Source organism: Syngnathus typhle, linkage group LG22, assembly GCF_033458585.1.
Source record: "Syngnathus typhle isolate RoL2023-S1 ecotype Sweden linkage group LG22, RoL_Styp_1.0, whole genome shotgun sequence".
Classification (NCBI taxonomy): Eukaryota; Metazoa; Chordata; class Actinopteri; order Syngnathiformes; family Syngnathidae; genus Syngnathus; species Syngnathus typhle.
Genome location: NC_083759.1, coordinates 4562253 through 4584688, shown reverse-complemented (window position 1 = coordinate 4584688; position 22436 = coordinate 4562253). Strand labels below are relative to the sequence as shown.

General features: G+C 41.4%; 1 protein-coding gene across 4 annotated transcripts in view; it reads left to right on the top strand.

Annotated features, from left to right (window-relative positions):
- Window positions 1-22436, top strand: part of LOC133146486 (serine/threonine-protein kinase MRCK alpha-like) — a 41033-nt gene that overhangs the window by 1848 nt on the left and 16749 nt on the right. For all 4 annotated transcript variants that reach the window (XM_061270280.1, XM_061270279.1, XM_061270282.1 and 1 more), the window contains exons 2-9: window positions 12643-12734; window positions 14827-14910; window positions 14975-15070; window positions 15738-15886; window positions 20884-20977; window positions 21082-21282; window positions 21382-21523; window positions 21730-21839. In XM_061270280.1, the coding sequence (XP_061126264.1) occupies window positions 12643-12734; window positions 14827-14910; window positions 14975-15070; window positions 15738-15886; window positions 20884-20977; window positions 21082-21282; window positions 21382-21523; window positions 21730-21839 (968 nt within the window). The remainder of the gene's footprint in view (window positions 1-12642; window positions 12735-14826; window positions 14911-14974; window positions 15071-15737; window positions 15887-20883; window positions 20978-21081; window positions 21283-21381; window positions 21524-21729; window positions 21840-22436) is intronic.

Sequence of the window (22436 nt, the reverse complement as noted above, 5' to 3'; positions counted from 1 at the left end):
GTAATATTCACATTTATTCATGAGCTACCACAAATGATGCAGTCATGTGATCATCGTATTCACTGATGCATATGGTATCCAAAATTCCCCTTTTAAAGCCATACACATGTAATGTCGCAGATACTACAGTACTATCTGGAGGATGGTGACGGAGGAAAAAAAAAGTCTAGTTGCCCACCTCACATTGTGAACAATTGATGATGTAATCAGTACGATCTCAAGTCCAAGTCCGCCAAGTTCTTGTGACTTAATAACCAGGGAAAGTGTTTTGTAACTTTTCCACCTCCCTCGTACAAAGACAAAAAAAAAAAAAACACAAAGCTTGGGGGACCACACACACATACTGGTTAGTGTCAAAGAGCAATGCACGTGTGCGCGCCTGTGTGAGTTTGGTTGGTGCATGAAGCAGGAATGTGAACAACTCACCGTTTTTAGCTAGCTGCCGGAGCATGCCTGCCCTGCCCCGCGTGTCTGGGAAAGCCCTGGAAGCAGGAACAACTATGCGCCCTCACAGGAGGGAATGCGGATTAATGATATGCCAGACAGTGAAAGTAAACATCAAGTAGAAAAAAAAAAGTTTCGGTAAAAACTGTTTTGCCCCCAATTGTAATATGTTTTAAAAGAAACACAGTAGCTGTGATAATTACAGGATAGTAGTTAAATGGTCAAATGGTTCACTTTTGTCCACCCCACCCATCGCCATATTTACAACCTGTTGTCGGCCTGTTCTAAAAAACCCATCCCTCTGGGCTGGTACAAAACCGCCCGCGGTGGCTTGGTTAGTGTGAGAACGAGAAGACAAGAAGTATTTCTTCTCCATGTCTTGACATCCGTGTTGTCATGTAAACATTATCGCCACATACCTGACTCCTATACGGAGTCTGGGCTGGTTAAGCGGAATCGGTGTCAGAGTATCGGTGCATTTTTTTTTTTTTTCACGAGTATGACGACAGCATCGATCCCAATACTTCTCGTGCATCCTTCAAAACACCTGTACTGAAAATAAGCAAGCACTGTATTAGTTTCACAACCTCCAATTCCTGCTTTGGACCTACAAAACAAATGTCACAGTATTAAGCGCAGGCCACATCTGATCGATGGCATCGACGCCGTTTAATCCTCCATGCTGTAAAACGGTTCAAGATGGTCCGTGTGAAACTCAATAACGCTCCTAGAATTAGACGGAGCCGCTTTTTTTCAGCCAACTTAAGAATGCAAAGTCAGAGTAAGGCCCCCCAAACCACAGTCATGGGGCTTGTACACCTTTTTTATGCAATAGTTTTGTTTTCACTCCGCCAAAAGTGAACGAGGCACACACCAAGGTAAACATTTAAATTGGGTGTGCTTTTCTTCTTGTTTGGTGACCTCATTCCACCTGAAATGGAGACCCCCTCCGCATGACCCAAAGCCACAGGGGGAACGAACACGGGAAAGTACGCCGCATCCCCATTGCTCGTGTTTACTTCAGCCGTGCGCCGAGCGGACTTCTCTAGTTCAGGCCCGTGCGCCTTTCCCTTCATTCTCAGTGCGGTTTGCAAACCACACAGATTGACTTGCATTTATGCATGATGTGCCTGTTTTAACCTTTAAGCCAAAACAGCTTTCAATGCTTTGCTCCCGCTCTATTATTTGACGTTTTTATGTATGCACTCGCAAAAATGTTCTGGATGTTCTATAATTGATCTCGTACCATTTGCGGTTTCTACCTTTTTACATCTTTTATTTCACTCTGCCGTGCTAACCTGCAGTAAGCCAACATGGAGGACGCCTGCCTGACCTTTTCTCAATCCGCCTGCAACGGCCAGTTGTTCAGCCGCAGCTGATGTATGTGCGTTCGTGCTCCGCCTTCCCAGAGCTCTCATTGGCAGCATGCCCCAGATGCACACACACACGCACACAATCTTGCTGTGTGTATGCACTCATGTACAATACACAGCCGCACACTTGTTGTTTCGACTTTTAGCTCTTAAAGTGTTCTCGCTACGGCAGTGCTTCTCAAATAGTGGGGCGCGCCCCCCTTGGGGGGCGCGGTGCTATTCCTGGGGGGGCGCGTGTGACCCTGGGGAACAGGCTTTTTTTTTGGCAGTACTAGAATAAAGTGTAATTGCGCGTTTACTACATCAGGGGGCAGTGGCGCTCTCATTGTTACTTCTGTCACGTTTGCGACAGTGCAACATTTTACGACTTACAAGACAAGTTAGGATAGTCACGGTGGGGAGGGGGGGCGCGAATAGATTTCTTCTTGCTAGGGGGGGGGCGTAACAGAAAATAATTGAGAAGCACTGCGCTACGGCAATTCCAACAATTAGGTGTTGTAAATTCGACGTCAAGCCCGTTTGGTTCGACCTCATCCAGAACACAAAGCCTCGTATGCAAGGCTATCTATCCTCTCAGTGCCCCTGGCATCTTCTCGTTTCTGCCTATTACTAGGAAGCATGTGATAAGACTACTATGAAACCAATTTAATACTTGTAGATGGAAAAATAGGGCTCAATGAAAAATTTTCAAAGGATTTAGATGACTAAGTCTGCATTACGATGATCTTGGTAGTAGGCTTGAAGGTTTTATAGAAGCAGTCTCCTAACAGGACATCCTCACAAGCTCTCAGGCAGTTTCCTGTCTGGTTGTCCGGTGGTGACGGTGGACAGGAAGAAAGCGCAAGAAGTCAATGAGCTTGTCGGGACTAAACCTCGACCATGATGTCATTGAAGGAAGTGAGACAGCTGGATCGCATTGTGTCATTGTGTGCTCACTTGTGTCCAGCATTGTGATGATGTTGACAAGCGGTTGAAGTCATTAACGCGGGTCATTTCCTTGCCAGTGAATCCAGCTTGCATATAAGTGTCATTTGCGGTGCTGATATAATAGTATACAAAATGGCCGATTCGTTGTACTGTTTGAAGTCTTTTTTTTTATTTACGTGTGTGTGTCATCAAATCGATCTATCTGTCTGAGACAGGCTTATTTTTAATTATGATGGCTCATTAGAATGTAGCAAGGGGGGCGGGGGGGGGGGGGGGGGGGTTGACTTCCTTTTTGTGACTCTCAAAGGATCCACTGCAGCTCACAGGTCATTAGCCAGGCCCAAAGGACCCCCAGGACCTGACCGCAAATGGCATCTACCCCTTCCCCTTTCCTCTTCCCCACCAGCTTTTAATATTCTTACCCTTTTCTCCCTCATCCTTGCCTTGTGGGTTTGGCTGACCCTTGCTGAACCGCATCATCATCATGAATCTTTGTTGGTTATTAGTTTTCTTCTTTTCCAGCTTATTCCCCGGGATGTCAGCGAGACAGCCACCAAATTTGAATGTCTCTCTCTTCCTCCTGCAGTTTAAAGAACACATTTCTTGCAGGCTTCCGTAGTTTGACATAAAACACACGCCTTCACGCCACACGTCTGTAACCACAAGTTCGGTTCTCGTGAATGCATTTGCAGGTATTAGCTTGAGTTTGTCATACTACTATTATCCAAAAGTGTCGACATTGATGTAATTAAGTTGTCTTCCCGCAAGTCCCACTGGGCATAACCATCGTAAAAAGTTTGAGTTATGGGAAATTACTCAACGCTTTAGTTGTGCTTTTAATTCCATGTAAACACTTGTCATTCAGGAGGAATGTCTGTTCAAAATGACTTTTCAGCTCGGAAGGCTAATTAGCAAGTTGTTTTGTCTGCCAGCCTAGCTTACAAGTGACACAAGTCAATGCCGCAGACTGGAAAACATCTTAAATGCCTTCTTCAAAGTTTCTCTTGCAACGTTTTGGAAACTTGCCGACCAAGTCCATCCATTCGGGATCAAAAGCAATCCGCGGACGGCTGGCGAAGAGTAAAAGACATTCAACATAGTTTTGTCTCTTCCCATTTGCTTGGAGAGGAAGTGCAAGCCAGGAAATGGACGTCAGCACTGGCCTTAAAAAATGTCAGCAAAAAAAATAATTTTTCAAGTCCATAGTTTCTACTAGACCGGATGTTGACAAAGTTTCTTAAAACTTCGACGTTTCGATTATAGAATCACAAACTCGTTTGAACCGACTCAAACGTTCTAAGCTTTCGCGCCCTTAATCGGTAACACCAAAATTAATCGAGATTCGGGCTGAACTGTCGTAAGAACCCATGGTATGCCCGCGATAAAATTGATACGGAAAGAGGATTAAAAGAATGTAATACATTTCAAGTTTAGAGCAAACTTCCTCTACCCGCTGTTAAATCTACGGATTACAGAAGCAAAGGCTCCTTGGGATTCAGCCACAGACGCAATTTGGCTTCTATAGTCGATCCATTTTAAACCATGTGTACACACACGCACACACACTATTATATCTCCCAACTAATCTTTTTTTTTTAGTCAAGATAATCCTTTAATATGGGAGATGGCTTTTTGAGGTAACATAAATTATTTTAACTCGCGACGCGTCCTCTGTGTTTTTGTGGCCTGAACACGATCGGAATGGGACTTTGACTGCTGGCTGACCTGCCGCTGTCTCGACCCGAGGACGAAATCTCGTGGAGGCTCTTAAAACCAGAGCCCTCTACCGCGTTGTCACACAACAGGTTCATAAATAACGTGATTTTCTTTCTCTGGCCTCTGCTTTCTCCTCCTCCAGCTTGGCTTCTCTTTCCTGTTGCAGGATGTTTATCTGTCGGCAGAGAAACAGGCACAAAACCCCCAGTTATGGTTGGATGGGGGGGGGGACGCCAAGGAATCCAATCGGGATCATCTTGTCTCTGCTTCACAGCTGTAGGCATGTACTTATGAGTGAAGCAATACATTTTTTTTTCTTCAGTTTAGAAGTCTTATGACTTGGAGTTCTGGTGGTTGTTATTTCGAATCTGTTGACCAGAGCTCTAGAGAAGTCATTTTCCTCATTGCTTATCAGTTAGCTGGAATTTGTGGGTTTGATTTCGGGTTGTCACGATTATAAAAATGTGATAATCGAAGAAGAAAAAAAAAAAAAACAATCAACGTGCCGACCGTTTTGCGTTTTGTGTAGAATTTCTGCCCCTATGTAATTTTTAGGGTTCAGCAAGAGGGTCCAAACCGCAGGATCTGGCTGCTTTATAGCTTTCTATGTTTGCCGCCCATCTCCCCGTTGCTTTGAGCAGAGGGTTCAGTTGTGTGTGTTTTTTCAAAAAAAAAAAAAAAAATTGTGCTGACTCAGTCCGCAGCCCCCATTGCTGGGCTGCTTGTGGAATTTGGAGCTGAGGTGCAATGTACGGGAGCACAGCAGCTGTTTGGAAGGGGCCAGATCGACCTCTTTGTCCACCAGTTCCCCCACTCACCCCTCCTTCACATTCTGTCTGTCTGTCTTTCTGTCTCTCTGCCTCTCCCTCTCATTGTGGATTTCATTGTGCTGGTCCGTGATGGTCAACCGGGTTCCATTCACCGATGCATTCTTTCAATGCTGCATTCCTGCTATTCTGTTTTGCTGATTTGTTATCATCAAGCAATCTCGCTCAGATGTTTTAGATTTGTTCTCGTCGATTTCTTGTTTGACATCTCCTCCTGCTCCCTCTTGCCTGGTGCTTCTATCAGTCCCTCCCGGCGATGCTGTTAGGTATCGGAGAGCTCCATTGATATCGGCATCAGCACCGTTCATCCATTGTACAGCTCAATGGTGTTCATTGACTTGGTAAAATCTCACGTGCTGTTAATCTGATAGACCCGCATCCTTCCTCCTCGAGACTGAATCACTCGCATTGTGCCGATGCACTCCGTGATAAAGTGAACCTTCCGTGCACCACCTGACAATCTGTTCAGGCATTCTCCCTCGCGCAAGATTCCTGTCCTCACATACTTTCAGAAAGAGTCGTTGCGGAAGTGGAACGGCCGTGATCCGTTGCAAGCTTCGGCGAAAATCGTAGAACTGGAAGAATTCGATTCATCGCTGTGGAAAATCAGACAATTCATTCTGATGTGCAGCAAAACGTGAAATGCTTGCGTAGAACAATCCTAATGTGTTGCGTAATTGATGCTCCTCCCACTAGTTTTGCATAGCTGCCACGTTTCAGAATATAAATAGAGACGTTACGATACGATTTCCCCTTTTTGTTTTTTACAAGGATTCATGAAACTTTTCATCATCATACTTGACAAGTACTTTACAAAAACTATCGGGAATGCAATTGTATTATAAAAGGAGAAGGAAGACAAAGGTGTGGCAGTCTAGCCTGTTGGGTGAAAGTTGGCAAGCTTCTTGGCATGTAGTCGCCGGCGTTGAGTGCCGCAAGAGAGGCGGTGTCTACATATTCACCTCGATGGCAACGGGGTCACATTGTATCCACCCACGCAAACGCAATCTACTTAACTATGAGGTCACTCGTCTCTTACCTGTTATCTCGGCCGCTGTCTGCTACTGTGCTTGTTTGTTGTCACAGTTTATGATCGTGCCATTCATCCTAAATGGATCAGGCTTTGGATTTTTTCCTGCCTGTTTAATTCGCCCTGGTTCGTTAAACCCTTGAAATGAATCATGTTAATTTCGCCTGTTTAGTAGATTCACTTCATTTTAAATGTTGACTAAAAAAGGGCTTTGTTTATTTTAGATTTGTTATCCCGAGTGACAACATGTGTGCAAATATTTTAGCAGTGTTTATTAATGATGTATTTTATGGTCAGAGAAGGGCTGGGCAATTGGTCGAAATTAAATCTTTAGTTTTGGTTTCCCATAATCCGAAAAAGATCATTTAAGAAAATACAAGGACAGTGTGTGTGTATATAATATATAAAAGCCCCCTGAATGCCCCCTTGTTGTTGCAGTACCAATCGTGTGATGTCTCTTCAGTCTCTCCCTTAACTCGCTTTAAGATGTTTATTGCCATCTCAGTTGGAGTTTACACAAACACGTTACACATAAACACATAACACGGCGAAAAATACACACATCGTCCAGCTAGCAGTCAACGGAAAACCCAATTGACTTGCTAGCAAGAGTTAGCATTAGAATATATGCGAGGGATTTACATTTACAAGTGTTGTTTTAAAATATTTTATTTGTTAGTGATTTATTTTCGGGTTGGTATTTTAAGTTGTATTTAAAGTTGAGTGTTAGTAGTTGAATAAATATATAAATATTTGAAGTCGGTGAACAATTGTGTTTTAATCAACAACAAAGGAGTGGCAAACGGAGCATTCCCTTTTTCAGCTCTTTTATTCACCCTGTTTCTATTTCCCCCCGAGACTATGAATGACCACCTGGTAGTGTTAGCATAGCATCTCCTTCCCTCTTGACTCAAAGGTCATAAACAAAAGACTTGTGGATGCTCCTATACAAATGGGGAAATCCATTTATAGTAACGGGTGGACCCGATGTGACACAACCCCTTAAATGGTGCAAAGTCCTTTCTGGGCCGTACCACTTGAGGCACAGAGTGTCGTAACATAGTAACAACAACCCCATCACCAATAGCCCAGAAAAGGCTTTTGGAAACTGGGATGTTGTTTCAACATGGATGGGATGTACAAATTGCTAACTTTAATTTGCCCCTGTGTTAAAATTTATTACTTCTTTCTCAAAGTTAACAAGGTGCCACAGTAGTTCTACATTCTCCTACGCGTAATAGGCCAACTTTTTTTCGTGTCTGTGTAAAACCGCAGAGCTTTGGAAAATGCAGAACAGTCGTACGGGTTGGTATCCCTGGCTTTTAAGGCCAGCTTTAGAAGCTGCTATAAAGTCACTTGTTCCTGGGAATGCGGGAGAAAATGTTTCTTCTGGCTTCAGACTCTCGACAGAAGAGTCATCCAGCTGTCAGTTTGTGTTTGGCCACAGTCGCAAGCAAAACCTGGATTTGAATCTTTTTTCTGCAAATCCCATGTGCATTAAAAACCCTTGGCAGGTTTTTGTATCATTAGTGTTTCTTGTATTATCAAATTACAGTATACGCAAATCCGAGGCGTCTTGGGAACATCCTGAAAAGCTTCTCACCTTATCTACACATATTGGGAGTGCTTGTTGACTCAGAATTGCATAAATCAACTTGTTTGCAGTGTGGGTTGAGCATGTTGACTTGAAACTCAGTTTATTTTTTTTAGTGTACTTGCATAAACAGACTGCAAGTTGACACCCAACGTTGCTGAAATGAATTTAGTGAAATATAATTTAAAATGGGGGAGTAGGTGGAAACTAGACGATAGGGAATTTAACACCATTTTGTAATTCTGGAATCATTGCTGTGCGGTTCCAGCGTCAAATTGTGCTTCAGAGCAACATGGTGTGCTGTTTTAGTCATGTCCGTTTTGTCCTTCACTTATTTCCTGTAGTCGTCAATGATTTTGGGACAAATATTTTGCATTGCAAACTGGGACTTGGGTTGCTGTCTGGACCTTCAGGCTCTGCCTGCAGTGATGTCACAAGCTGTCATTCACCAGAGAGCCAGACACCGCTCATTTGGGTTAGCGGAGAACAAACAAAGTGGCTTCTGCTGTAAATACGGTAAATTACAATCTCCAACATTTCTTGGAAATGACCGTAGTGGACAAGAAAAAATGAGCCGAGCTTCTCGGCGAAATCCATCTTGTAACCGTTGCTGTGTATCAATAATGACCTTATGGAGAACTCATTTGGTCATTTTTTTATGATAGATGCACAACTTTTTTTCCCAACAAGGCTATTTTTTTTTTTCTGTCTAGGAAAACCAGCTTATGAGCTGTGTTCCTTCCAGCGGTCTCGTCACGGTCAGACGACGGGGAAGGCCATCCACAGGTTTCTTCCTCTCCTCGTCTAATCCTGAAAAGTCACCCTCTCTTTCCATCTCTCTTTTCCCCTGTCTCTCTTGAAAACTGCATTTTTGCGTCGTTACCTCACTGCGGTTGTAAATAATATCCGTGATGGCTTCCAGATGTCCCTCCATCCATCCCACTGTGGAAGTGGGAATGGGGTCGGAGTGTGGTGCGGTTGTAAGCGTTGGACACTTATATATTGTTAACTGGCTCAACTGCTGACTAGTCTCACTGGCCCGACACGCCACAATCTGCACCGTCCGGTATCTCAATGCGTTGTGTTCCGAGTTGAAGCGGACTGTTTTTCCAGTACCGCACCGCCCTGACTGTGCTTTTATGCTTCCCATCTTACCGTATGTTGTTATCCAACAATCATGTTCTGCTTGAGAGTTCTTAAACCGCAGACAAGACAGACAAGAAGCAGACGTCATCGTCATCGTAGTTCTTCCAGTGGAGTTCATTAGCCCACTAATTCCTCCCCTGTCTTCTTTTTTTTTTTTTCATTCGCTGTGGTTGTTGGATTGATGATGGTCCGTGTTAAACAATGCCCACAAGATACAGACACACAAATTTACAAGGCTCAATAAATTTGTTAGAAAACATCTTTTTTTTTTTTTTTCTTACATTTTTTTTTTTTTACCCAATACAAAATAGTCCCACAAAAAAAGATTGCAAATTATATTTGGGATTGTGCACTAGGAAAAATTACTTTGAATATTATATACCGTGTTTTCCGCACTATAAGATGCACTGGATTATAAGGCGCACCTTCAATGAATGGCCCATTTGAAAACTTTGTCCATATATAAAATATATACATTTGGCCCGCGGGCCAGACTTTGGACACGCCTGCTGTAGTGGCTCAGTATTGGTCCATATATAATGCGCACCTGATTATAAGGCGCAGTGTTGGCTTTTGAGAAAATTGGCGGTTTTTAGGTGTGCCTTATAGTGCGGAAAATACGGTAATTCTTTTTCTAACATTCTAGCAATATTGCAAAAATGAGAACACGGTAAACACAGTTTGAGGTCTAAAAAAAAAGTATAAAGAAAAATAAAATACACATGCTACTTAAGATGTTTCTCCTGAAACGATGTACTGAGCCAGCCCAACCCAACACATACAAAATCATGTCAATCAACCAAACCGAGTATTTTAACAATAAAAAATATACTGTGGCATGCTTCATTTTGACGGCTTTGCTGTACACGAATGAAATACCAGTCACGCTTACATGCCAACTTGAACCAAACCAAGCCAACAAAATGTACTGAAATGTCTCACAAGTGTGCCATTCGAGCTAAACAAACACACTTTCCTGAAACTGCACCAAAATGGCCTCTTGTTGTGATACCGATGGATGAGCCAGATAAGTGGTCTGGATTTTTAGTTTACAGCACTACTAAGTTTGGCGTCACTCACGTTTTTCCAGTTTCACTGGCTCCTGAAGCCAAACATTTTTTTCATTGTGTAGATTGCAAATGTCGCCCTTACATACTCAGCCGTCTTTCCAACATAGAGTGTAATACATTAAACTGACATCTTTTTCCAATCTTGACTCACCGGCTTACGTCGTCATTGCAAAAGCTCTCGCAAACAAAGAGCTTCATTCTAAGAGCTTGGATTGACACTTTCCCAATCATTGCCAGGGGTTCTTGCCACACCTTGTCTTAGCAACTGTTGCTATGTTTGGGTCTACCTGTGTATTTTGCTTGTGACTTAAGATGGATGACAAAACTGGATGGTATTTGCTTGTTTTGTGTTTAAAAAAAATAAATAGAAAGCACGGCGTGTTCAATTCAGTGGCTGTCAAGCAGACGCATTGATTGCCGCGCAAATGTGGGTTACCGTATTTTCCGGACTATAAGGCGCACCAGACTATAAGGCGCACCTTCATTGAATGGCCCATTTTAAAACTGTATCCTTATATAAGGCGCACCATTAATGCATCATGTCAGATTTGTAATCCAAATCAAATCATTCTCCATTTTATCTATTTTATTTCAATTTCAGACACAACAAATTACTTTATAATCACAAAATAATGATCCATAGACTTTTTGATTCTCGATTCATAGTCTTCAGCGGTCCACTTATGATTGATTTCATGACACAATGCTTCGGGCCAGTTTAAATTTAGGAATTTAGTCCATATATAAGGCGCACTGGATTATAAGGCGCACTGTCGGCTTTTGAGAAAATTGGACGTTTTTAGGTGTGCCTTATAGTCCGGAAAACACGGTAGTTCATTGCTTATTGAAAACAAGCAGTATGACCTTACCTTCACCCTCACCCGTAAGACAAATTCCAATAATAAATTGCATGCTACTAAAACAGGTTCTTGGTGTGGTTTGTTCAAATGATGTCTTTGTTGTTTTAATTCTCAAGGTCATGGAATTTCTATGAAACCAGAGAGACAACAGCTCAGCATTTATCTAGTTTTGATGTGGGGAACTTGATAGATATCCACGGATGAATGTGAACATACTTTGCAAGAGTTCTTTGTTGTGGCTCGGACCTGTGGGCTCGGAGATGAAAGACATCTCATGTGGTGGAACGCCTGACTCAGCAGACAGCTACTAATCACGTCTTCCTCTTCCTTGCGCCATTACCTTTAACTCTGTGCCCTAAAATTCATTTGAATGAAGAATTTTCCACCCATTTGCTCAAGCACTATCTCATTAAATCACTTAAGATAAAGAAGCTGGGGGGGTGAGATCGGATGTGATGGCCAAGTTGTCTTCCTAAATACTTTGAAGTAAAAATACCCTCGGGTATCCGAACGACAGCTTGAGAAGAGAGCAGTAGCAATGTTGGGGGCTGCAATGTGTCTTCGTGACCTTCCTGATGATGGAAATGAAGCAATTAACATGTATAACCCATGTGGCTCAGTGCTGAATAATTGATGTTGTCTTCCAGCATTTATTGATACGGCTGCCCCCAATGACCGATGCCAATACAGGTTGCCTCGGGCGGGGCCGAAATGTGCTTTATTTACACTTTGCTGGGATTTCATTCATTCTACTACTACAATTAAATAAGTGGAGCTACGACAGATGTCAGTAAATAAAACGGGATTGGCGAGAAAACTGCCAAATAATATACTTTTGTATTTCGAGGTGTCTTCTGATTATAAATCTATTATTGTGAAAATTCAATTTCACACAAGGAAATGGGGAAAACGGTCATCCCATAAGACATATTTATTTGTGGAGTAGTACGTGAGAAACTGCTTCTGAGGTTTCTTGCAAATATTAAAAATCCACACTTTTCATATCAGCAGTGGGGCAAATATTACAATCTCGGTTTGTCCATTCGGTCCTGAGTGTCTTTTTTTTTTTAACAATGATTGCATTGTAAAAATGTCATTTGTGGTCACCTTCTACACAACTGGTACAGTATTGCTAGTAATGAACACAACCAAGACTATTTTTTCATACAGGCCCTAAACAACATAGCCAATTGTATGTTGTCTCCAGCAGTCATAGCAGTATGACTATGTCAGCCCCTCATGACTCCACTAAAAGTGTGTTAGTTTACTTTGACCAAAGGGCGTCAACCCCCCCACCACACCCCTACAGTATGAAAATGTCATTTTCCGGAACACTTGCGGTTCTATAAAACCATGGCACACACCCACGCACGGACAAGTGTAGAGGGCGTCGACATGTAGTGCCTTGTATGTAAACTAATAAACAGATAAAATGATCTATCTGCAAATAAATCTATCAATACTTCACCATGTTATGAATAAGCTACTCAAATAATTTACACTGGGAATTATTTGAAATTGTTTTTCCAAAAGGAAATGATCATTTTTGCAAGCTGATTTAATTTTTAAAAAGTATATTTTAATTGCTTACTTGTGGAAGTCACTCGAGACATATTGGAATGAACTTAACCATCTCTCTTCTTTTTTCTTTCTAGCGAAACCTTTTACATCCAAAGTGAAGCAGATGCGGCTACACAAAGAAGACTTTGAGATCCTCAAAGTGATTGGACGAGGAGCTTTCGGAGAGGTAACGTGCCATTGGGTTTCCCCCCCTTCACTTTTCTTAAGGGAACAAGTGTCATGCGTCAATTTAAACCCGCTCACATCAAATCCAGTGTTTTTTTTTGTCTACTCGTCTGTTTTGACAGGAGACTCGTCAAAATATAAAACGTGTTCCTCGAGGCACTACTTTTTGCAATGTGATCCGAAAACAATGCTTAGAAGTAAAAGACAGGAATACCGAGATTACCGAGATATAACAGACAATCACCACGTCTGATATTTGGGCTGCTTTCTTCTGCATTCCTGCTGCAGTGACTGCCGATTGAGCATGACTCCACTTGCAAAAAGGGACTTTCACATTTCTGACTTTACGAGATTAAAGTACCAGTGAAACTAACCACCAAATACCACATTTTGTCCGTGGAATGTAGTGATGGTAAAATGAAGCTTCAAATTTGCTTCGTGAACCACTTGTTATATTTTTTAACTCCTCTAGATGTCACTGTTAGTTTCAATAAATGCAATTAAGGAATGGCAAGTCAGCCCAGTTCCATCTACAGGTGTTAAAAAATATTTTGAAATTTGAAGCTTTGTTTTCACACCACTAGTTTGCATGTAAGGAAGTTAGAAGATATTTGTTAATAGGTTTCAGGTGATTATGACAAAGCAGGGGAATGTTGTAAGGACAGTTATCATGGCCCTCAGCCAATCCTCTTGCATAAAAAAAAATATTGCGCCAAAGGCAGCTCCAAACTGACAATTGAGGTTTTTCTTATCGTTGAATCAATTCATTCCAGATAATCCTACAAGACAGTCTCTGCAGAATATTGGCAGCATGTCTTTGGCAGTCGGTGCTGTTGACTGCGAATGTCTCAGAGTGATTCTGCTCATTTGTCTGCTTCTCAGAATGATTTCATATTTCTAGTTGCCTTAAAGTCTCCTCTCTCTGCAAGAAGCTGACTTTGCTTCCTTTTTTGTTGCTAGAATGTCGAGCCAGCCATGTTGTTGTTTCTTTCCAAAGCAAAGTCAGACCTTTGCATGAACATCCCATTGTTTCTCTTCCCAAAGACTCCGAGCCAAAAGACCCTGAAGAAATTTTCATTCATGTTTAAAAACCAAAACACACAGTTGCCGACTCCTTGCTTATCCTTCTGTTCGATAAGTAAACAAAGTGCCACAATGTGTACCTTGAATGAATAATTACGGAAAAGAGATGAAGAGGAGAATGCTGGGGGTGGAGAACAAGAAGCTAGTAAAGTGACAGGAGAAGACAAAAACAGCAAGACGTTGCCAAGACCCGCGCTCCCCCCCTCTTCTTCCTCTCTGCCTCCTTGGAGGGATCCAAACACTGCAGGAATGTTATCATTGTATTGCATTAGCAACATTCCCCAGCTCATTTTAATGGACTACAGACTCTCTTGCATGAGCTTCTGTTTGTTTCTGTGTGCGCATGCTTGTATGGGTCGCAAATTCTTCTTTCCTCTTCAGTTCTTTTTTTGTCATACATGGTTAAAAGTTCACCACACATATAAAGTGACTAAATAAAATAAAAGTTTCAAGAAAAGCTAGTTGAGATATTTTGCAGATGTTGGTGGATTTTTTTTTTTTTTCAAAGTTATCTTTTTCCATTTGTGTGCATGTCAACAGCGGTTAGCAACTTGCATCCAAATATCACATCTGTAAAAATGTTCCCATTCGCAATTGATTGGTTTGCAGTTTCATGTCCATGGACGAGACTTTCCTTCGAGTTATGAATCATATTTAAGTATCCAGCTGTTTTCCCTCCCACACTTTTCTGAACTTTGCCAGCCTTTTCCCGCCATCTGACACTTGCTGTCATTTTTCCCACATATTTGTATGACTTAATTCAGTTAGTGAAAGGAGAATTTTGCGATGAAGTGGCTGCTGACTTTTAGTTTTAGCGCCACGAACGTCATCCTATTTCAACTCTCTTAACTTTCACCGTTGGATCCACTTCATGTCCCACGCAAATCGAAATTCAAAATCATACCGCTACCGAATCTGTTACTTCACTTTGTGTGCTAAATACTAAAAACAAAAATTGTACGGTCCTTCTAAACTTTGTATTCACCATCACCGATCTTCTTTGTGTACAGGTAGCCGTCGTGAAAGTGCGAAATACGGACAAAGTATTTGCCATGAAGATCCTGAACAAATGGGAGATGCTGAAGCGAGCAGAGGTAAAAATCCGTTCGTTTTATTGTGTCTGTCATGATATTAACAGTTTCAAATTTTTGTTTTTAGACGGCATGTTTTCGAGAGGAGCGAGACGTGTTGGTTAACGGGGACTCCCAGTGGATTACCACTCTCCACTATGCCTTCCAAGATGATAACAATTTGGTAGGCTGCAAGACAAACTGGAAATATTTGGAGATCCACGTGTAATAATTTTTTGCTTTCTCATTGCACTGAGCAGCCCCATCTGACTTTCACCGGTTCACTCAGCAATCTATGTTTAGAACACAATGCTTATCTCTTCAGTATGTCAGGTGACCTGGCAGCTGGTGACCCGCACCATTATTTTCTATAGCAAAGCACAACATGGCAAAGAATTGTAGGAAATCAGGCTGACACCAGTACCAATTGGCATGAATGTAATAGCTTTGAATTTTGATGCCATAGCCATCATTTGCCATTTAGAGCGTCTGTCATCTGTGTCTTTCTCTCCTTGACCCCAAGTTCAAATGCCGGGACTGCTTGCCATTCCATTTCCCACATTCTCACAACAAATACTTTAGCCGAGACACTCCCCGAGACTCTCGACTAGACATACTGCCCTTCCTAATTATAGAAAAGAAAAAATTCTATGCATATTTTCCAGCACTCATTTCCTCTGATTCCTTCTCTACTAATTGGCGAGAAGGGCTTGTTTCTCTAGAGTGGCCTCCGGGGAAAAAAAAAAAAAAACTGTCCCATATAATGTTTTTAGAATATTTTGTCTTTTTTTTTTTTTCTGTCCTAAGTTCAATGTCACTGTAATTAAGACAAAGCTCTAATGTTGTTTTAGTATCTGGTCATGGACTACTATGTGGGTGGTGACCTGCTCACGTTGCTCAGTAAATTCGAGGACCGACTGCCCGAGGATATGGCCAGATTCTACCTGGCTGAAATGGTGCTTGCTATCGAATCTATCCACCAGCTTCACTACGTTCACAGGTATACTAGAAGCTTTTCATTCTCTTTTAATTTCCAAAACATTACTGCGCAGGTGACCCACTTACTTTTTTCAGTTCTAAATTGGACTCCTACAAATTAGTAATTACCAATACTTTAACTACCCAACTCAGTGATTATTTGATTTGGAGTCAAAGTCCGAGAGACAAATTGAACTTCTCCAAAGGGGGAAAAGAGTTTGGCTTGAAAGTGTGTATTGGACAGATTAAAATATGTTACAGCCGGAATGCATTGCTGCCTTCACTGTGTTCCAAAAATGAAGCGGTCTATTTTCAAAAGCCATAGAAGAATAGAATTTTATTACATAAACCAAACATTCGCAATATCTTTTTTAAATAATATGGCAATAAATAAAATATTCTCAAATTAACAACAAAAAACATAGTTTTTGTAGTAAAGTCCTCACAGCTTGGTTAAGTTACAACTTCAAGCAAAACTTGTCAGCAAGTCCAGTACTAACAATTCCGGCCTGTACTGCAATGGCAGTTGTTACTTTGGCGTGATCGGAATTTCGAGCAAGGGAGAGGCACGGCCCCTCATGTTGGCTATCGTTTGTGAAGGTTCATAAAGTGATCCTCTTTTTTTTTATTCGTGCATCTGTCCCGCCAGAAAGTTATAACCCCAATCATACAATCATACTATGTCAACACCCAATGTCGAAATATTAGTTCGCACTTTCATATACATGTTTAACAACATATTTAATTGCACACAAAATTCTTTGTACGCTTACCATGCTCGCTGGCATCTTTGTCAATATTAGCATAAAATCATGTCGGATAAGAAACATAAGTGGCTAACATTCGCCAGGCTCATGTTGGGTACCTCTGCCCTATAGTGAGTGACAGCTGCATGGGACATTTGGCATGAGACAATTTCAAGTGTTTCACTCAGCTATTAGCGCAGTGCTTGTTCCCCAGTAACACCAAGTGGAATGCTCCAGCCCGCCACCCGTTTCCAAATCTGTGCCCACACATCAGGAATTTGACACGCGTGTCATCTCACAGATTTGAAGCTTACATGAGAAGCTGATTGTGTTATCATGTTGTTTTGGGTTGCCATGGTTTGTTATTCCAGTACAGCTGAATCTTCCAGCTTGTCTTTTATTTATTTTTTATTCCAGAAGCAGATTGGGTATATTCTTTAACTACATTAATTACTGGCCCTTATAAAAGTTTCAGTTTTGATGTCTTCTTTACTTGGATAAAAGTGGTGCCTTGACCTACCACACTAGTGAAACGACTAGTATCTCAAATACATCGTCACCATTGAAATGAATGGGAATTCCATTAATTCGTTCCAAAAACCTCAAAAACAAAGGCAAGCACGTTTTATGAAGTGTAATCACGCCAATTCTCTCTCTCTTCCCCCGCCATGCACATGTACTTGAACTTTTTACGTCCTTGGGAGCCATACTGAACGGGTAATTTATAGCAAAAAAAAAGCCCACAAAGTTACCAATGACAATTACGTCGTGTGAGAGACGACACAAAAAGCTGTTTTGATGGTAAGAAACGTGGTTCTTGAACCCAAGCAATAATTGTCTGCTAAATTTGTAAACACTTGTTAGTGAGCAAAGCCTAAATTGGGCTGCTAGTAAATTAACTTCCACTGGACTGTCAAATGGCACAGGATTAGTTTGATGTCAATTATAGAAAATGTGATCATAATAAAGTGATCATATCCCGGGTAGGTCTGAAGGTGTGACGTTGGGAAAGAAGTGGACATTAAAATGTCGATACGAATGTGAGAATAACGAAAGTCAGCGGGGAGCCGCTAATTGTACGTTGTTATCTCGCCGCTGCTGTGGGGGTTGCTAACAGTAGCAGACATGGAAGAGTGCAAGGAAAAGGATCATGAAGACACTGTTCCCATTGAAGATCCTTTGTGGACTGTTTGGAACAGTAATGATGGGGTCTGGGAGGTGTGTGTGGGTGTGGTGTTGATACATCATCAACCTCTTCCCCCCTTTCTCTATTTTATGTCCATGCGCTCATGAGAGAATCTGATTTTTTTTTTCCAGAGGGTGGAGTCAACCAGACACATCCCTTGAGCAAGGAGTGTTTTATTGGCTGGTCCCATCTGAGAAAATGTGTACATCTGTGTGTTTGGCAACGTGAAAACAAGGGTGTGTGTTTTCATCTCGGTTGTGGTGCGTCTACATATGAGGTTAAGCCTGTTTCCTATTCGCATGACGGAAGAAAAGGATAGTGCAGTCACCCTTTAAATTAGAAGCCCTTAGTGGTTGTTAATTAGAAAAACATCCCCTGTCTTCAGCCACCAAACAGATTTTTTTATTAAGTTTCTATTTGCACTCGGAAAGGTTTTGGTTCCAAAGTAGATCAATGATATTCTGGCGGCATTCCCATGGGTAATCACACATGGAGTGGGTGATGTCACAGTCTCCAGGGATCATCAACAGTCCCGTTTATTGTTTAGCAGGCGGCCATGTTGAATAAAAGCTTGGGCAAAAAAAAATTAAAAATCCCTATTATTTTGAATGAAATTGAAATCACGATTATCGATTGATTTCAAAGGTTTGTATTTATTTATTTACTGTCATGTCCATTATTAAAATAATAATAAATTCCCCTCAGTGTTTTTTTATTTTTTTTTTATCTTTTGTCGTCGGGAAGTTGGCATAAAATGTATTAGATCGATATTGATTTTAACGAAGCACAAAAAGAGTGGAAGTGTATGCACGCTTGTGTATTCAGTGACCTCACAGAGGGGCCCGACAAATGTTTCAGTGGCCGAATTCACCATAGCTTAGCGCTGCCTAACACCGCATCTGTCTAGTTTGGCTTTGTGTGCTTGAAAGCAAAAAGGCCTATTCGGCCAAAATGAGAGGAGATGTGGGGGTTGGTACTGAGGAGGCCTTTCCCTGTGTGGACAGATAGAAGGGGATCTGTGCCGATGACAAATGTTGGCTATCAGTCCAGGCCCTTTAGTCACGAAATATACTATGTCCTGTGTGATAGTAATCCATTGTGAGTCAAATATGACTACTGTGGAGTTTTGTGTGTGTCAAATCTGGACCACGTGTCCCTTCCTGGCTCATTGATCTGCGATAGAATTTCTTTCTGAATGGTTTTTTTTTTTTTTTTTTTTTCAAGTCTCTCTTGGGAATAAGAAAACAATTCAAATGATGACTTGAAAGTCTAAAGACTGATCGTGCATATCAACCTGAATATTTAAAATCGCTTTCTGGCAACATGCCTCTTCTGAATGTTCTTCTAGATTTATTCTTGTGTCATATAAATGTTCGGAATGGTCAGATTTGCCCCCGCTGCCAAATGCAGTACTGGCGTCAGTGTTCCCCCGCCGTGTCGAGCGGTACCAGAGGTCACCCAGTCAGAACAATTGCTTGTCTAGATCCATGTGAGACATCCTTGTCTATGCAGCTTCCTCTGTGAGTTTGTGTCTGTGCATGTGCGCTCGTGCGCGTGCACGTTTATTGTCAGGCTGCAACCAGATGGCCCTCGCAGATGGATGGTGTGTCTTAGAAGAGCTTACCTCCCTCTATTCTAGTCTCCATGCTGCTCTTAAGACCACAGGAGTCCTGTGACACACTTGCCCAATTAACTGGACTAACGAGCCTAGTATTAGCTTAGCATTTGCTGTTAGCATTACAATGCGTGGAAGCTAGGGTGTGCTGTGTTAGCTCGGTGCCGCGAACGCAACACTACGTTGTTTTATTGCTCGGGTTGTAAATTGGCGCGGAATAAAAATGTGCATGGAAGACTTGCTCCCAATGGAACAATCAACCCCCCCGAACTCAAAATGCACATAGCGCAGTCTCATACAAACTTCACCATCCAATTTCAGCACACATTCGGAACTTTGTGGAAAATGTAACCGCTGATCGTCAATCTTATTGGATTTTAATTTGCTCACATCCTGCTGCACCAGAGCTTTTAGTATACGGTTCAAGTCAGAAAACTTTTATTTACGATATCCACTTATGGAAGCTTGCATGCAATTTGGAAATCATGTTGGGTGGCTTCAAGGTCTTCAGAGAGACCGCCACTACTCTCTGAGGAAATCTATGGAATGGTCAGACATTGACAAGGCCTATATTTAACACTGCACTATTCATAGTTGTGAGTTCCAGCTGGATAATGTCAATTTTTAAAGGATTGCACTAATCCGGACTGAAAGAAGCCATCATGGAAAATAGCTAATTGTGCCTGGAGACCCTCAAGTAACATTAGCTTGGGAGTCATATACTTGGTTTAGTAGAAGTGGCCAAGCTGTAGATCCGGATGGATTACCCTTTATTCGTCATGTGGGTAAAAGCACAAGTGAACGTCTACTACTATATCACATGACCGAGACATGTACTGAAGTAAATGCAGACAAACCAGATTATCAAAATTTTGCATCTGTGATGATCAATATATTATTCATGCGCTGAAGAATTTCAGGATTGCAGTTGTGACTCATTTTACTTAGGAACAATCGGTTTCCCTGCGGTTGTAGTCTTGCGGCTTTTTATTACTCATCGTTTTCATTTGAAGTAACTGACTAATTCCCCAGTTAAAACACAAATCTATTTTGAAAAGTGGAACTTGAGTTGATGCAAAAAAAAAGTGAAGAAAAAAAAAATCATTGAGGTGGTTGCAGTAGTGGAAACTTCTACTCTGTATTCCAATGAATCTTTTTGACATAATCCACAAACATTATTATAAATCTGTCTTTAGTAGTAGGGTAAGAAAAAAAGTGTGTGTAGAACTTATGTAACAATGTTAACACAATTTTCTATTCAAATAAATTCTTATTATTGGCTTGGACAATGTTATTGTTTTTCTTTTTTAATTGCATTTCCACCTTTTTCATTACTTTTTTGACAGTTTGCTTTCTCAATGAACTCATTATATAGGCTTGCACAATGTTTTTTTTTTTTTTTTTTTAAATTGCATTTCCACTTTTTGATTTTTTTCGTTACTTGAAAATTTGCTTCCTCAATCTTCCTTCAGGGATATAAAGCCCGACAACATCCTATTGGATAGGAATGGCCATATCCGCTTGGCTGACTTTGGCTCCTGCCTCAAACTCATGAACGATGGAACGGTATGCATTCATGATGCTACTGCTGTTGTTAATTGTTCTTCTTTAAATGAATATTATTCCTTTGTGTAAGACTTGTGGCTATTGACCTGTTTTGCTCATTCCAGGTCCAGTCCTCTGTGGCTGTGGGGACACCAGACTATATATCTCCAGAAATCCTCCAGGCTATGGAGGATGGGAAGGGCAAGTATGGACCTGAATGTGATTGGTGGTCCCTGGGCGTCTGTATGTATGAAATGCTGTATGGAGAGACCCCCTTCTATGCTGAGTCCCTTGTGGAAACATATGGCAAGATCATGAACCACAAGGTCAGCTGATTTGACTGGATACCACTTTGGGATTTTAATGTCAATTTGTCAGAAACAAACATCATGTATGTTTTTTTTTGTTTTTGTTTTCCCCCCCAGGAGCGATTCCAGTTCCCACAACAGATAACAAATTCAGTTTCAGAGGAAGCAAAGGATCTCGTCCGTCGGCTCATTTGCAGTCGAGAGTACCGGATAGGACAGAACGGAATTCAAGACTTCAAGCAGCATCCATTTTTTGCTGGTACAATTTATTTCTAAATTTAAGCATGAACAATAGTTAGTATTTCTTCAGTAATGTTACCCTAATAATATCTTGCCGGCTTTAGACATAAGCAGATTACAGCTTCTGGGAAAGTACCATTACTGAATTAAAAATAAATAAATAATTGCTGCATTTTCGAAGCTTCTGAAGTGTATTGGTTATCTGTCCCCTCAATCAATATACAGGCATTGACTGGGACAATATCCGCTTGTGTGAGGCACCTTACATCCCGGAGGTCAGCAGTCCCACAGATACCTCCAACTTCGATGTGGATGATGACTCCCTCAAGAACTCAGTAAGTGTTATCAGAAATGATCCCTAAATGTAATCTGGTGCTTTCAACATTTGTCACAATCAAAAATTTAGTTATCTTTCCATCCATATCTGTACTGCTTGACCCCACGGGGGTCGCGGGTAATTTGATTATCAACACGGTTATTTTTATTTTTTTACACTGTTTTCTCTCAAAGCTGCCTTTTTGTGCGACAGTTGCCTTTCTGTCCCTGTCGCACAAGCGCTGTTGCGGTTATACGAATTAGCCATGATGTCACCGGAAAAACAGTATCATGCCTAACCGCCGGAAATGGAGTTTGTAAGCTTGCAAAATAGAACTAGCATTTCATGGCAGCACGATGATCATGTGTTCCATTTCAAACTTGCAAGTAGAAATATTAAAAGGCTGCGTATCGCCATTTTAATTTGCACAATCATATATAAACATCATAAAACAGGTCAATACCGGTTCCACCAAACAAATATAGCTTTAGTTGTACCAAGCTTTTTAAAATAAAGAACACATATTTTCCATGACCGCAGTTGTTTGCCGAAGTGACAAAACTGATATTTACATATGATCGATGACCAGTCGACTATCCAAATAATCTTTTGACTT